At 41.1% G+C, this 16287-nt stretch overlaps 1 protein-coding gene across 1 annotated transcript in view; it reads left to right on the top strand.

Annotated features, from left to right (window-relative positions):
* The window catches only part of prim2 (DNA primase subunit 2), a 111178-nt gene that overhangs the window by 93123 nt on the left and 1768 nt on the right, over positions 1–16287 (top strand). Inside the window, exon 13 of the mRNA XM_024136222.2 lies at positions 12506–12574. Within this exon, the coding sequence (XP_023991990.1) occupies positions 12506–12574 (69 nt within the window). The remainder of the gene's footprint in view (positions 1–12505; positions 12575–16287) is intronic.

The following is a 16287-nucleotide window of genomic DNA, read 5'->3' as shown; positions in this document are numbered from 1 at the left end:
GTTGCTCCAACGTGTACCTAACCATAAACATCAGTGCCTTTCTTAAAATCAATACACAAGTATATTTTTAAACCTGCATATTTAGTTAATATTACCTGCTAACATGAATTTCTTTAACTAGAAAAATGTGTCACTTCTCTTGCAAAAGACCAGGGTATATGCAGCAGTTTGGGCCGCCTGGCTCGTTGCCGAACTGTGTGAAGACTATTTCTTCCTAACAAAGACAGCCAACTTCGCCAAACAGGGGATGATTTAACAAAAGCGCATTTGCGAAAAAAGCACAATCGTTGCACGACTGTACCTAACCATAAACATCAATGTCTTTTCTAAATCAATACACAGAAGTATATATTTTTATACCTGCATATTTAGCTAAAAGAAATCCAGTTAGCAGGAAATAATAACCAGGTGAAATTGTGTCACTTCTCTTGCGTTCATTGCACGCAGAGTCAAGGTATATGCAACAGTTTGGGCCGCCTGGCCGTTGCGAACTAATTTGCCAGAATTTTACGTAATTATGACATAACATTGAAGGTGTGCCATGTGAACAGGAATATTTAGACTGATGGATGCCACCGTTAGATAAATACGGAACGGTTCCGTATTTCACTGAAAGAATTAAAATTTTGTTTTCGAGATTATAGTTTCCCTGAGCAAGGAACTTAAACGTTAGCTTTCTTACATGGCACATATTGCACTTTTACTTTCTTCTCCAACACTTTGTTTTTGCATTATTTAAACCAAATTGAACATGTTTCATTATTTATTTGAGGKTAAATAGATTTTATTGATGTATTATATTAAGTTAAAATAAGTGTTCATTCAGTATTGTTGTAATTGTCATTATTACAAATAATATAAATAAAATTGGCCGATTAATCGGTATCGGCTTTTTTTGGTGCTCCAATAATCGGTATCGGCYCTGAAAAATCATAATCGGTCGACCTCTAATACAGGGTTAACCAATTTTCTCAAATCAAATTTTCTTCAGTTGACTTTAGATGCAATTTTCCTCAGAGATCATTAGCCTCGTCAGTAGTATTTGGTAGGTATGTGAGTAGTTTTAGCATTGATATTCTGGGTGTAGTTGAAATCTGCAGTGCTCCAGCCTAGAGCCCAGMTTTTATATATGAGCAGCTCAGCTCAGTGAGTTTACAGCTTTGACCGCCTTAGCATCTGTGTCTTTTAAAATGAATCGGGGCATATTTTCAAGTGCTCTTTTTAAGCACTTTCAATGTGTTCTCTCAACACATTAAACTGGGTTCAATGGTGCAGGTAATGAAATGAAGTTGTAAGGTCTTGCCGTAGCGTTCTCATGGAGTTATGGACCTTCAGGACGTTAATTTAATTCATGGTCCCCTTTTTAATTGGGCCATAAAGTTCACTGTTCAAAGTCTCGTATGAAGAACATATACACGCAGCCTAACAGCCCACAGTATAATCTAGAAATATAATCTTCCAATGTCATTTGGAAGTGTCCTGATAGATGTAATTGCCTAACTAAGTTTATGGAATATAGACCCTTTTCCAGTACACGACACACTTATGTCCAATGTTCCCTCAAAAAATGTTCAGCACTGAGCAAATTTCAGGTCTGCTGAGTGCCAACTTGAACAATGTGTGCAACTTCCAGCGTGCGTTTACTATGAACACTGAGGCTGTACCTGCTTTAAGTTAGTTTTAAGTGGTCAAGAAGGCCACGTTGGCTATTTGATCATAATGTAGGCCTACCAGAGTGGCCTGCCAACAAAAACAATGGAGAAAATGCATCCCATAACATTTGAACATGGAAATAGCTGTTCTATCATTCAGTGTACAGTAGCAGCCAATGTGTGGTGTTCATTGTAGTACTACATTCCATGAGACTTTTGAAAAAAATATGCAGGGCTTGACATTAACCTGTTTATCCACTTGTCCTTCAGACAAGGTGACTGAAAATGTTGTGTTTGACGCAAGAAACAACATTACAAAATAAAATGCATTATTATTCCCATACCAGCTATAGGCCTAATACATTATCACCGCATATTGGTTTTGCTTGAATTGCCCTGCCAATACATTGTTGTTCTGGCCATTTAAAAAATATATATATTTCCAAATTTGAGGTAGGCTATATGATCACACCGGTAATAGATCCATTTTGTTTTACTTGTGCGCAGCAATGGGTAGGTTACTTTCTAAATGTAATCCGCTAGTTACTAGTTACCTGTCCAAAATTGCAATCAGTAATGTAAGTTTTGTGTTGCCCAAACTTGGTAACGTAATCTGATTACATTCTGTTACTTTTAGATTACTTTCCCCTTAAGAGGCATTAGAAGAAGACATAAATGTATGTTACCAATTGAACGGCATCTATTGCAGGATAAATCAATSTTAAAGTTTATATAGCTGGCCATATATGGATMTAAAAATGTTATGGGTTGGTTATTTTGGCTTCTTCTAACCCATCGCTTTCTACTACATAAGATAATATGATTAAATTATATCTTTACATTAAAACACACAGAATTCCAGTCATTCCAATAAATGTTATACCCCTTGATCTTCWAGAATAGGACTTGGAAATATGGAAGTATAGATTAGCAAAATTGTTTTACCTGAGCATCAAATCAAAGTTTATTTGTCACGTGCGCCGAATACAACAGGTGTAGACCTTACAGTGAAATGCTTACTTACAGGCTCTAACCAATAGTGCGAGAAAAAAAGGTGTGTGTGTAGGTAAGTAAAGAAATAAAACAACAGTAAAAATACATTTGAAAATAAGAGTAGCAAGGCTATATACAGACACCGGTTAGTCAGGCTTATTGAGGTAGTATGTACATGTAGGTATGGTTAAAGTGACTATGCATATATGATGAACAGAGAGTAGCAGTAGCGTAAAAGGAGGGGTTGGCGGGAGGTGGGACACAATGCAGATAGCCCAGTTAGCCAATGTGTGGGAGCACTGGTTGGTCGGGCCAATTGAGGTAGTATGTACATGGATGTATGGTTAAAGTGACTATGCATATAAGATAAACAGAGAGTAGCAAGCAGCAGGCATAAAAGAGGGGTTGAGGGGCATAAAAGAGGGGACCACAATGTAAATAGTCCGGGTAACCATTGGTTACCTGTTCAGAAGTCTTATGGCTTGGGTGTAAAAAATGTTGAGAAGCCTTTTTGTCCTAGACTTGGCACTCCGGTACCGCTGCCATGCGGTAGTAGAGAGAACAATTATGACTGGGTGGCTGGCGTCTTTGACAATTTTTAGGGCTTCCTCTGACACCGTCCTGGTGTAGAGGTCCTGGATGGCAGGCAGCTTTGCCCAGTGATGTATTGGGCCGTACGCACTACCCCTTGAAGTGCCTTGCGTCAGAGGCCGAGCAATTTGCCATACCAGGCAGTGATGCAACCGGTCAGGATGCTCTCGATGTTGCAGCTGTAAACCTTTTGAGGATCTCAGGAACCATGCCAAATCTTTTTTAGGTTTCCTGAGGGGGAATAGGCTTTTGTCGTGCCCTCTTCACGGACTGTCTTGGTGTGTTTTGGACCTTCAGTTTTTGTTTGATGTGGACACCAAGAGAATTTGAAGCTCTCAACCTGTTCCACTACAGCCCCGTCGATGAGAATGGGGACGTGCTCGGTGCTCCTTTTCCTGTAGTCCACAATCATCTCCTTAGTCTTGGTTACGTTGAGGAATAGGTTGTTATTCTGGCACCACCCGGCCAGGTCTCTGACCTCCTCCTATAGGCTGTCTCCGTTGTCGGTAATCAGGCCTACCACTTGTTGTGTCGTCTGCAAACTTGGGTGTTGGACTCGTGCCTGGCCATTGCAGTCGTAGGTGAACAGGGAGTACAGGAGGGGACTGAGCACGCACCCCGGGGAGCTCCAGTGTTGAGGATCAGTGTGCAGTTGGTTGCTACCTTACCCTCACCACCTGGGGGCGACCCGTCAGGAAGTCCAGGATCCAGTTGCAGGGAGGTGTTTAGTCCCAGGTTCCTTAGCTTAGTAATGAGCTTTGAGGGTACTATGGTGTTGAACGCTGAGTCAAAGAATAGCATTCTCACATAGGTGTTCCTTTTGTCCAGGTGGGAAAGGGCAGTGTGGAGTGCAATAGAGATTGCATCATCTGTGGATCTGTTTGGGCGGTATGCAAATTGGAGTGGGTCTAGGGTTTCTGGATAATGGTGTTGATGTGAGCCATTACTAGCCTTTAAAAGTACTACGGGTCTGTAGTCATTTAGGCAGGTTGACTTTGTGTTCTGGGGCACAGGGACTATGGTGGTCTGCTTGAAGCATGTTGGTATTACAGACTCAATCAGGGACATGTTTGAAAATGTCAGTGAAGAGCACCTGCCAGTTGGTCAGCACATGCCCGGAGCACACGTCCTGGTAATCCGTCTGGCCCGCAGCCTTGTGTATGTTGACCTGTTTAAACGTCTTACCACGTCGGCTACGGAGAGTGTGATCACACAGTCGTCCGGAACAGCTGATGCTCTCATGCATGCCTCAGTGTTGCTTGCCTCGAAGCGAGCATAGAAGTGATTTAGCTCGTCTGGTAGGCTCGTGTCACTGGGCAGCTCGCGGCTGTGCTTCCGTTTGTAGACTGTAATAGTTTGCAAGCCCTGCCACATGACGAGCGTCGGAGCGGTGTAGTATGATTCAATCTTAGCCCTGTATTTACGCTTTGCCTGTTTGATGGTTCGTCGCAGGCACCACTCTCAGATTAATAAACAAGCTACGATGCAAGGACTGACCATCCATGATATCAACATTGTTTTAACAATGTTATGAGCTATACAGGTTTTGTTTATGATGTTTACAAACATTGGAGAAAAACAAGCTTATATTTTGGGTTCTCGTGGAGTGTGACAGTTGAACTAAGCTCATGAGGCATTTAAGTTACATTCTTTGTTGTGTCCAAAATAGATTTGGCAACTATAAGACTTAAGGAAGATAAAGACTTAATAAGCAATCCAAGTGTGTGAGTTTGAGCAGTGGTCCATTAGGCCATGGATATTTATTTTTTTATCAGCATGAATTAGATTGAGCAATAAATGCCACACTTTTATTCCATAGGCTGGGATTCAACCACTGTAACAGCTGTTGCCGAGAAGCGCATTTTTCACTGGCTGTCCACTGGTTTCAAAAACAATAATTGATAGGCAGCTTAACTTCTTGAATTCAACCATTAAGGTGGTCAAATACACATCTAGATTTGTGAACAGCCATCCATAACGACCACAATCCGTAAGGCGCAAATAGCTAAATGAGAGAGCAGCAGTGTGATTCACATCAATGCACTATGTAGATAACAGTAATAAGTGATATCTGTATGGGTGTGGACTACACCACTGCTTTCATCCTTACCTCCAAGCGTTTATTCCAGTTGGATCATCTTTGGATGCCGACAGCAGTCACACCATTGGAAGACATAGCTTGGACTGTAGKCTACAAAAGRCTACTCTGATGCACCTGTACCATCACTGTCTGCTATATGGCTCGAGTGGCTGAGGTCATTAAACGAGAAGTCCAGAAACCTTTTTTGTGATTACCCCAAACAGCAAGTCACTTCCTAATCCTCGTTGTGTAGTATGGAGGCCCTGAAAAAACATGAACAAAGGCTCCAAAAACACCAAAATACGTTATTTTAGAAACGGCAAAACCCTTAGTATATTGATGCAGGTGGTTTGTGCTTTCAGTTTTGCGTGAATGCTGCCATCTGTCCAGGGTTTTTGGTTTGGATAGGTTCTAGTCATCACCACAGGAACAACATCTTCTATGCCCTTCCTGATGAACCCAGAGTCAGTGTAGTCATCGATGTTATTCCCAGAGGCGACCTGGAACATATCCCAGTCTGTGATCAAAACAGTCCTATAGCATGGATTCTGACTGGTCAGACCAACGTTGAACAGTTCTTACCACAGGTTCTTTGTGCTTTAATTTCTGCCTATAGGGGGGAGGGCCTTGTTATTCTCCCTTCCAGGATGGCTACAATGGTCAAGCATATTCTCTCCGTGTTTAACACAAGTGATGTGTTGGTGGGATTTCGGGAGAATTTTCTTCAGATTTCCTTTAAAGTCCCCAGCTACAACATGCGGCCTCAGGATATGCCGTTTCCAGCTTGCTTAAAGTACCGTATAGTTCCTTGAGTGCCACCGTGGTGTCACGATGGGGGATATCATTCTCATTGGTTATGGCCATGGCCGTTTATCTTTTGAGGTAATGGGGTCGGCATTTGATGGTGAGGTATTCCAGATCGGGAGAGCAAAATGTGTTCGGTTTTTGTACGATACCACAATTACACCATGAGTTATTAATCATGAAACATACCCCTCCACCTTTACTTTCCCAGGGTTTTTTCGTCCTATCCTTGCGATGTATGGAGAACCCAACAGGCTGTATGGACAGAGACGATGTAGAAGGGGAGAGCCATATATCTGTTAGTGATGCGCCGATATGACATTTTTGGCCGATACCAATATCCAATATTTTCCTTGCCAAAAAAAACTATACCAAGAACCGATTTATAAAAATTTTTAGAATCCTTTTAACTGTACAGCATTCCAGTACAGTTAAATAGTTAACACACACACATGGACGCAGCAGTCGAAGGCACTGCATCTCCGTGCAAGAGGCATCACTACAGTCCCTGGTTCGAATCCCGCCTGTATCACATTCGGACGTAATTAGGAGTCCCATAGGGCGGCGCACAATTGGCCCAGCGTCGTCCGGGTTTGGCCGGGGTAGGCGTCATTATAACTAAGAATTTATTTATAAATAATGATTTATTTATTTTCATGAACTGAAGTTCAATTTCAATAGGCGAACAAGTGGCAACCTAGCTATTACTTACTCACAAGGATTCCTAAATCATTGCTAAGAGTAATGAAAATGACTGCAGTTTCTACTGGTCATTGTTATCAGGCTGGTTGTACAACTTTGACAGTGCTACTGAATATTTTTTTGACATGCAAAGACCCAAAAGGGGTTCTATAGTATGTATGTCATGAAGCTAATACCAGTGACGCTATTACTGTCTAAATCCAGTAGGGCAACATCTGAAAAATAGCGCCCTTGATAGTGTGTACCAGTGCTCGACCAGTCGGCGAAAGCCAACATCACCCATGACAGAGAGCAGTTGATTGTTAAGGGCAATGATTTCCATTATCTTGGCTTTGATGGATTTCGCCTTTGCGTTGTCTCGCTGAAATGTTCTTACTCTTTCAAATGACTGCTCGACTTGTTGACTGCTCGATCCACACAGCAGACATTGTGGGCTAGGTTAGGAATGCTGTGCAGCACATGTATCGCAGAATTTTACGTGGCGTCATTACGTCATGTACCTACGTTATATAGGTATGCACGGTAGCTTTGACATCGGCGTTAAACTAGACATCGGCCAATACCGATGTTGGCATTTTTAGCTAATATCGGACGATTACGATATGTTCACCGATATATCGTCCATCCCTACCTGTAAGCTATATTTAGAATTTGATACATTTCCACATTTATTTACTGAAAATGGGACCATAAAAACATTCAAGTCGATAAATAGAGCTCAAAGCTTTAAAAAAATAAAACGAAAAATAATATGAGTGAGTCACTTGCAGTAATAATTGTCAGCAGATCGCTTGTCATTGCAAACATTATGCTTGTATTTCACTTAAACATTCCACACAAGATTATTTCCCACAAAAAGAACAGTCTAGACCTGAAATGGATGGTTGTATACAGCTCCTAGACATATCTCTAGTGCATGTATATGAGATCAATTCTGAGTGTTTTAAGGTTGTTTATTTAAATGTTACTGTGTGCTGAAGCATTCAGCACAGCCCATTCTAAGCACTGGTCAAAGTAGCCTATTCATGCCAGGTATGTCTATGTATTCAAATCTATAGAAATAGAATCTAGATTATATGTACAAATCTGCAGAGTCAAGTCTAAAGACCACACACTAGTGAGAGGCTAATCAATATTTAAAATAATCTGTGTACTAAGCAATCCATTGAGCAGTAGGGAAGGACTAGATGATAGCGTGCTAATTTAAGTGGACAGCCAACCCAAAGGGAGCTTATCCCTCTTCAAATTAAATGAGTCATTTACTCCCTGTCGCCCTCAGCAACCCCTATAGTAGTACTCAGAGTTGAGTGGAGGACACGCTGACACTGTGTGAGGTTTGGCCCAGGAGGCCAATGTTCCTGAGCAGAGAGACCGGTATGTACAGTGGTTCTWCCTTTAAAAGTTGCGTCATATTGCAGCACACCTTGCGGGCTGCCGCATAATTCTATGGCACGTTATTTAATTGTCAGGCATTGTTACCATTAGTGCTAGTTTGACCACGAGGGCATCTTTGAGAAGCATTTGATAACCTTCAATATTGGCTGTACTAGAGAATGTAAAAATATATATCTTTTTTTAACATAGTATATGGAATTGATTTTAAGAAATGTAGCTTAATTTGATTAATATCATGGTGTTTCTATTCCAAGAAAAACTAAACCCTCAGTTACCGTTAGGATGAAACGGAAAATATGGTGCTGTATAACGTGACGGTCGGGAGTAGGCTACATTACTAAGAGCATAACATTTCCACACCCTAATTGTAGTCTAACCAATATTCAGAGATTCAGTGAAAATAAAAGTCTAATTGATTTATCAAGACCAGTCCCCATGTTAGTCTCAGAGCAGTGTGAAACGGTGCTGAAATAGTTGACCACAGCGGGTAGGCTATTGCTTCAAATCCTTTTGCTTCTAACTTCAATATGCTTTTTAAGTAAATAAGACCTACATCACTTTTAACAGCACAGTACTCAACACTATTAAGACTCATGTTGRCTACGGTAGGCCTACAGTATATCTATAAAAAAAGAAGTTCCAATGATGTGACTCTCTGCCAATAATTACATTTAGAGGATTGGAAGATTCTAAATTAATATCAAAGGGGCATTTTTCATTAGGGCAAATATGGTCTGTGAGAATATCTAAGGGGCTTTTATATCATTCTAAATTAAATAATAATAATAATTGTGCGCCGCCCTATGGGACTCCCAATCACGGTTGGATGTGATACAGCCTGGATTCGAACCAGGGACTGTAGTGATGCCTCTTGCACTGAGATGCAGTGCCTTAGACCACTGCGCCACTCGGGAGCCATGATCAATATGACATATATATATATATATATATGCTAATAGCTGCTAATAGCCCATCCTAGAAAAATTGTTTGCAGAATTCACAGCCAAAAAAACACTTGTGAAAAACAGGGTTAATTATATTTCCCCCTTCCATTTGTTAAAGGTTCCAATTGATAGTTATTTWAATTAAATAGTATATTTCAGTTTAACCACAATTTTTGTTGGATTATTTGTTCTGTCTTTTTTGGTGGATTCAACTGAAATTGCAACTAATCACGGCCGGTTGTGATACAGCCAACCTAACTAAGAAATACATTTGACAATACAATTATCTTCCTACCCTCCTTGACAAGAGTCTATTGTCCTGCTAATAGCCCATAATGGCGCTGTACAACGTGACCGGTCGGGAATAGGCTACAATACTACAGTAAGAGCAAAATAATCCTAACATTTCCACACGCTAATTGAAGTCCAAGTTTCTCTTAGTGTAACAACAGTTTTAGTAAGTAGTACTGACGAGTAGTAACAAAAACATAAGTGACAGAGGAATAGCAATTCTTACACTATTGTTCTAAGTTCAATTACCTTCATCCTCATCATTCAATTAATTGAAATTCAATTTTGAAGTCGTGCACAATTATCAGTTTCTATTTGGTTTATGTCGCCTATTCATTGTCAGACACAGTAGCGCCTTGGGATCCAAAAGCATAATCAGTGCTCTAACTCCCCCTTGCTCTGATCTGGAGCAATGAAGTAGTGACGCAGTACTAAACCACAAATTTCCTCTAAGTCCCGCAGCATATTCGCAAAACCTTTAGTTGAGCAACCACTGTAGGCAGCATTATTAAATGTTAGAGACTGAATCCAAAGTGAAAGAAATCAGTGGGAAGTGATTCATATGCATAACATCAGTCCTCACTCACCCAGTCTACTTGGGGCTGCCCCTCCTTAAAACTGACACTGCATGCCACAGAGGCCAGACACTGACATGTGACAATGCCCCCCTCTAAGAATGTGAGCTAACCTGTCTGTCATTCAGAAGGGCAGCCATTGGCAGTGCTTTCACCTTGGCTCTTGGAGCTGGAAAAGCTAGTCATGGGCACCAATATGGAAAGTCTGTCAATCTGTTGCATTTTTCCCCCCAACATATTGAGAAATATAGGAATAAAAACCGTGCACCCTGTGAATGGTAGAAGAGGCACCATAAAGCGTAAAAGTCCTGCCTTAACTGGTGTAAAGGAACTCGGATGACACCCTGCGTGATTTAATGTGCCATTCAATCCCCTCTGCGACTAGGGTACTTTATTGTCTGTGTTAGGAACCCCAGAAACCCATTTGACAAGTGGGAAGTGGAACATTGGTGTTTAATCTCTCCTTAAGGTTTATAGTGAATTTGTGCACCTGYCGATATATTCACAACTCGGTGTATAGGATGGCAAGCGGTACCGGAGRGCCAAGTCTAGGTCCAAGAGGCTTCTAAACAGCTTCTACCACCAAGCCATAAGACTGCTGAACATCTAATCAAATGGCTACCCAGACTATTTGCATTGCCCCTCCCCCTCTTTTACACCGCTGCTACTCTCTGTTGTTATCATTTATGCATAGTCACTTGAATAATAACTTTATCTACATGTACATATTACCTCAACTAACCGGTGGCCCCGCACATTGACTCTGTACCGGTACCCCCCTGTATATAGTCTCGCTATTGTTATTTTACTGCTGCTCTTTAATTACTTTTATTTCTAATTCTTATCTGTATTTTTTTTTCAACTGCATTGTTGGTTAGGGGCTCGTCACTGTAAGGTTGATTGTGGAATGTTGTCCCACTCCTCTTCAATGGCTGTGCGATTTTACTGGATTTTCAGGAACTGATATACACTGTCGTACACGTCGATCCACAGCATCCCAAACATGCTCAATGGGTGACATGAATGGTAAGTATGCAGGCCATGGAAGAACTGGGACCTCATTCAGCTTCCAGAAAGTGTGTACAGATCCTTGTGAGATAGGGCTGTGCATTATAATGCTGAAACATGAGGTGATGGCAGCAGATGAATGGCACGAAAATGGGCCTCAGGATCTCGTCACGGTATCTCTGTGCATTCAAATTGCTTGTTCGTTGTCTGTAGCTTATGCCTGCCCATACCATAACCCCACCGCCACCATAAGGCAGTCTGTTCACAATGTTGACATCAGCAAACCACTCGCCCACATGACGCCATACACGAGGTCTGCGGTTGTGAGGCCGGTTGGACATACTGCCAAATTCTCTAAAATGACGTTGGATGTGGCTTATGGTAGAGAAATGAACATTAAATTCTCTGGCAACAGCTCTGATGGACAATCCTGCAGTCAGCATGCCAATTGCATGCTCCCTCATCAGTGGCATTGTGTTGTGACAGAACTGCACATTTTAGAGTGGCCTTTTATTGTCCCCAGCACAAGGTGCACCTGTGTAATGATCATGCTGTTTAATCAGCTTCTTGATATGTCACACCTGTCACGTGGATGTATTATCTTTGGAAAAGGAGAAATGCTCACTAACAGGGATGTAAACAAATCTGTGCCAAAAAAAATAAGAGAAATACGTTTTTTGTGCGTATGGAACATGTCTGGGATCTTTTATTTCAGCTCATGAAACATGGGACCAACATGTTACGTTTATATTTGTGTTCAGTGTATTTCCAGTAATACCTTGAGCCTCATTTTAACGCCACACTATGATGTCGCTCCATAATTAGCACCCACAAAACACAAGGGCCTTAACACAAGCACTTCATCCATCGTGCAAAGTTGTTCCTTAAACTGCATATAGACGGGTTGGTTGTTCAGCAACAGAAATAACGCGTGTGCAACTATGGGGCAAAACATAAGGAATGGCCTAAATTGTTGACAATATGTAAGCTATGTATAGTCTCCAATGTTTATTGAAAACATCAATACATTTGCACAATGAGCACTTGTTTCTCAAATACATTGTTACAGTTGTTGGTTAGCTAACTTGCAAATTTTTGTCATATTAGCATTGACATGAAACCAGTCAAAACACCTCAAAACAAGACATGGTATCAAGAACAATATGAAACTATCTGCAACGAGCCACTTAAGATTCCCCACATGGCAGTTTCTTGTCATTCTTGCTAACAATCTGGCCATCCAGAATCACAACAACACGCTGACTTCTACCCCGTGGAAGAGCGCACATCATTTTCGTGATATTGTCAGCTAACCCATCTATAACTGCTAGTCACCGTGATTGGTCAACGTCAAATCCGCTCTTACGCAACAACATTCCTGTTGTATACAAATCATAATTCAAGATCTCTCTCTAACCCCAACACCTCTTTAATCTCTGTATTCCCCCTGCTTTCTTTTCTTGTTTTCAGATCCTGGAGTTGGTCAAGGGAATGCACTATCAGCTGGCCTGCCAGAAGTACTTTGAACTGACGCACAGTGTAAGGACGGCTTTCATTTGGTGCCGGATGTAATTGGGGCGGCCTGCCTGCTATTGTGGGGACCGGAGGAAGGGCCCCGCAGGATATGCATGAAGCCTCTGGAGGGAGGGGCCTCCAGCTCTGTAATCACATCCATCATTAGCTGTCATATCCGTTTAACTTGTATGGGTTAATTATGGCACTTTAGATGAATTTAGCCCCTAATAAATGACATTTATTTGATCTAATACCTTTTAGTGGAGAACCTTTAGATCAGCAGTTTCAGTCACATTCAAGGCTTTTAATATTCAGTCCTTATTTAGGAGGGAGAAAAAATGTATGGGAAATAAGCAGTGTAGAACTTGTTCTTATTGCTCTTTGTCTTGTAAGGGTGTGCTGTTATGCACGTTGATCATAGCAATTGCTTACATACGTCTGTGTTATTTCCAGCAACCCATAAAATAATTTTTGGGGTCAGTGCTATTGGGAAAAGCAAATGAGTGGAAGCGCGTCTCCGATACGTGTTGACAATTCGCGTGATTTTCCGTGCTGCACTGTTTATTGTATTTAAATTGGAAGCTCTACAGACTGATAGACTGGGGAGAGTGATGGCGTTTTTTATTTTTTTCAGTGAGAAAGCAATAATCTAGAGATGTCAGTCAGGATTAGTTCTTTAACACGTGCCCCTGTCCCTCAGCGTTCAACGCAGCTGAAGTGACAGAATCCTGATGAGAATGTGGGCACGTAGCACCAAGATGTAAATGTTGACTATCTGCTATGTGACAGTTTAATTTGACTGAGTCGGAGAAGGAGAGAAGGGAGCAGTCTTTGATGTGAATGTTGGAGGTAAACTTTTCAGAATGTTTGCCATCGCTCTGGTGCAAAGTTTATTCTGAGAAGCTAATATCCTCGGATCACATTTCAATCTGATAACCCAGGAAAAGTACATGTAAAGCACTTATATTTATATCCCAAAAATATTTTAAAGGACAGATTTATGATWAAAAAAAGATTGTGATTTAATAAGGTTTTAGACTACCTAGCCTATTTTGGGCACGTTTATGATAGTCGTGTTCTTTTTTTAACTCCATTTCATCATTGCACATTAAAACTTTAGAACTCACAAGACCCATTTGTTGCTAGTTTGAGAGTTGGAGCCAAAAGTCACTTTGAAAGTCAGTCCGATGAAAGTCACTTTGCTTCTTGACGAGAACACTTCCCAGCCAAGCAAAGGACAATGTGTCTGCAGGGACCTAGCTACACCCTTGGGTGGGTGGGTCACATTGTTTCTGGTTACCAGCCTAAATTATCTTTATTGGTTGAGGTAATACTCCCATCAGAGCCTTCTAATGGCTTCAGCTCTACTCAACTTCTTTGCCTTACTTACAAGACCTACAGTTGAAGTCGGAAGTTTACATACACTTAGGTTGGAGTCATTAAAACTCATTTTTCAACCACTTCACAAATTTCTTGTTAACAAACTATAGTTTTGGCAAGTCGGTTAGGACATCTTCTTTGTGCATGACACAAGTAAATTTTCCAACAATTGTTTACAGACAGATTATTTCACTTATAATTCACTGTATCACAATTCCAATGGGTCAGAAGTTTACATGCACTAAGTTGACTGTGCCTTTAAACAGCTTGGAAAATTCCAGAAAATTATGTCATGGCTTTATAAGCTTCTGATAGGCTAATTGACATAATTTGAGTCAATTGGAGGTGTACCTGTGGATGTATTTCAAGGCCTACCTTCAAACTCAGGGCCTCTTTGCTTGACATCATGGGAAAATCCAAAGAAATCAGCCAAGACCTCAAAGAAAATTGTGGACCTCCACAGTCTGGTTCATCCTTGGGAGCAATTTCCAAACGCCTGAAAGTACGTTCATCTGTACAAACATTAGTACGCAAGTATAAACACCATGGGACCACGCAGCCGTCATACCGCTCATGAAGTAGACGCGTTCTGTCCCCTAGAGATGAACGTACTTTGGTGCGAAATGTGCAAATCAATCCAGAACAACAGCAAAGGACCTTGTGAAGATGCTGGAGGAAACAGGTACAAAAGTATCTATATCCACGTAAACTAGTCCTATATCGACATAACCTGAAAGGTCGCTCAGCAAGGAAGAAGCCACTGCTCCAAAACCACCATAAAAAAGCCAGACTACGGTTTGCAACTGCACATGGGGACAAAGATCGTACTTTTTGGAGAAATGTCCTCTGGTCTGATGAAACAAAAATAGAACTGTTTGGCCATAATGACCATCGTTATGTTTGGAGGAAAAGGGGGATGCTTGCAAGCCGAAMAACACCATCCCAACCGTGAAGCACGGGGGTGGCAACATCATATTGTGGAGGTGCTTTGCTGCAGGAGGGACTGGTGCACTTAACAAAATGGATGGCATCATGAGGGAGGAAAAGTATGTGGATATATTGAAGCAACATCTCAAGACATCATTCTGGAAGTTAAAGCTTGGTCACAAATGGGTCTTCCAAATGGACAATGACCCAAAGCATACTTCCAAAGTTGTTGCAAAATGGCTTAAGGAAAACAAAGTCACGGTATTGGAGTGGCCATCACAAAGCCCTGACCTCAATCCCATAGAAAATGTTTGGGCAGAACTGAAAAAGCATGTGCGAGCAAGGAGGACTACAAACCTGACTCAGTTACACCAGCTCTGTCAGGAAGAATGGGCCAAAATTCACCCAACTTATTGTGGGAAGCTTGTGGAAGGCTACCCAAAACGTTTGACCCAAGTTAAACCATTTTTAAAGGCAATGCTACCAAATACTAATTGAGTGCATGTAAACTTCTGACCCACTGGGAATGTGATGAAAGAAATAAAAACTGAAATAAATRATTCTCTCTACTATTATTCTGACATTTCACATTCTTAAAATAAAGTGGTGATCCTAACTGGCCTAAGACATGGATTTTTTTACTAGGATTAAATGTCAGGAATTGTGAAAAACTGAGTTTAAATGTWTTTGGSTAAGGTGTATGTTAACTTCCGACTTCAACTGTATATGTCTATACTCGATAGTATCATAGATGTCCTTAATCTAGTCCACTATTGCAATTTATCCGTTTGGTAATTAACCTAAGGGTTATGATTCATATTTGTGGGGCTTGTTTCTCCTTGTTGTAATATACTCACATTGTCACAGAGAACAATTTAAATGCCTCTTAATGGTGTTTCAGTAAACTCTGTCATTGCTTTCCAAGATCATCATTCATTGGACCCTCTGGAGGAATGAAACGGTGCTCTGGGTCATAGGTGCTGACTAATAGCCTGGAGCTGTACAGTCAGAGGGTCCCAGGGATAATTCCCCTGGAATAAATAAGATGGCAGCTCTGATAAACAGCGTGCTCTTTGAAAGATAAATGGAACCCCCCACCACCTCCGAAATGAAAAATCCACATTTATGACATTCATGAGTCATATTTTAGTCCTGTCGTCCAAAATGCATGTTTGTGACATTAATACGCATTGTGAAAGAATAGTTATTTTGTGTGGGGGGTATGGGCAATCCCACCAATATACGACCCCTAATCTTTAAATGATACAGTCATCATGGTGCACAAAGACTACCAACTCGTTTCTCCTTTACCTGCCACTGGGAGAATTAAGTATCTGCCACGTCCTATAGTGATGGGGGTCGAAATTGATAGTCACATTTCGCAATGTTATTGATATTTACCTATTTCTTGCTACTGCAGGTACAACTGA

This window comes from Salvelinus sp. IW2-2015, unplaced genomic scaffold (assembly GCF_002910315.2).
Source record: "Salvelinus sp. IW2-2015 unplaced genomic scaffold, ASM291031v2 Un_scaffold809, whole genome shotgun sequence".
Classification (NCBI taxonomy): domain Eukaryota; kingdom Metazoa; phylum Chordata; class Actinopteri; order Salmoniformes; family Salmonidae; genus Salvelinus; species Salvelinus sp. IW2-2015.
This window is presented reverse-complemented; position numbering and strand designations above follow the sequence as displayed.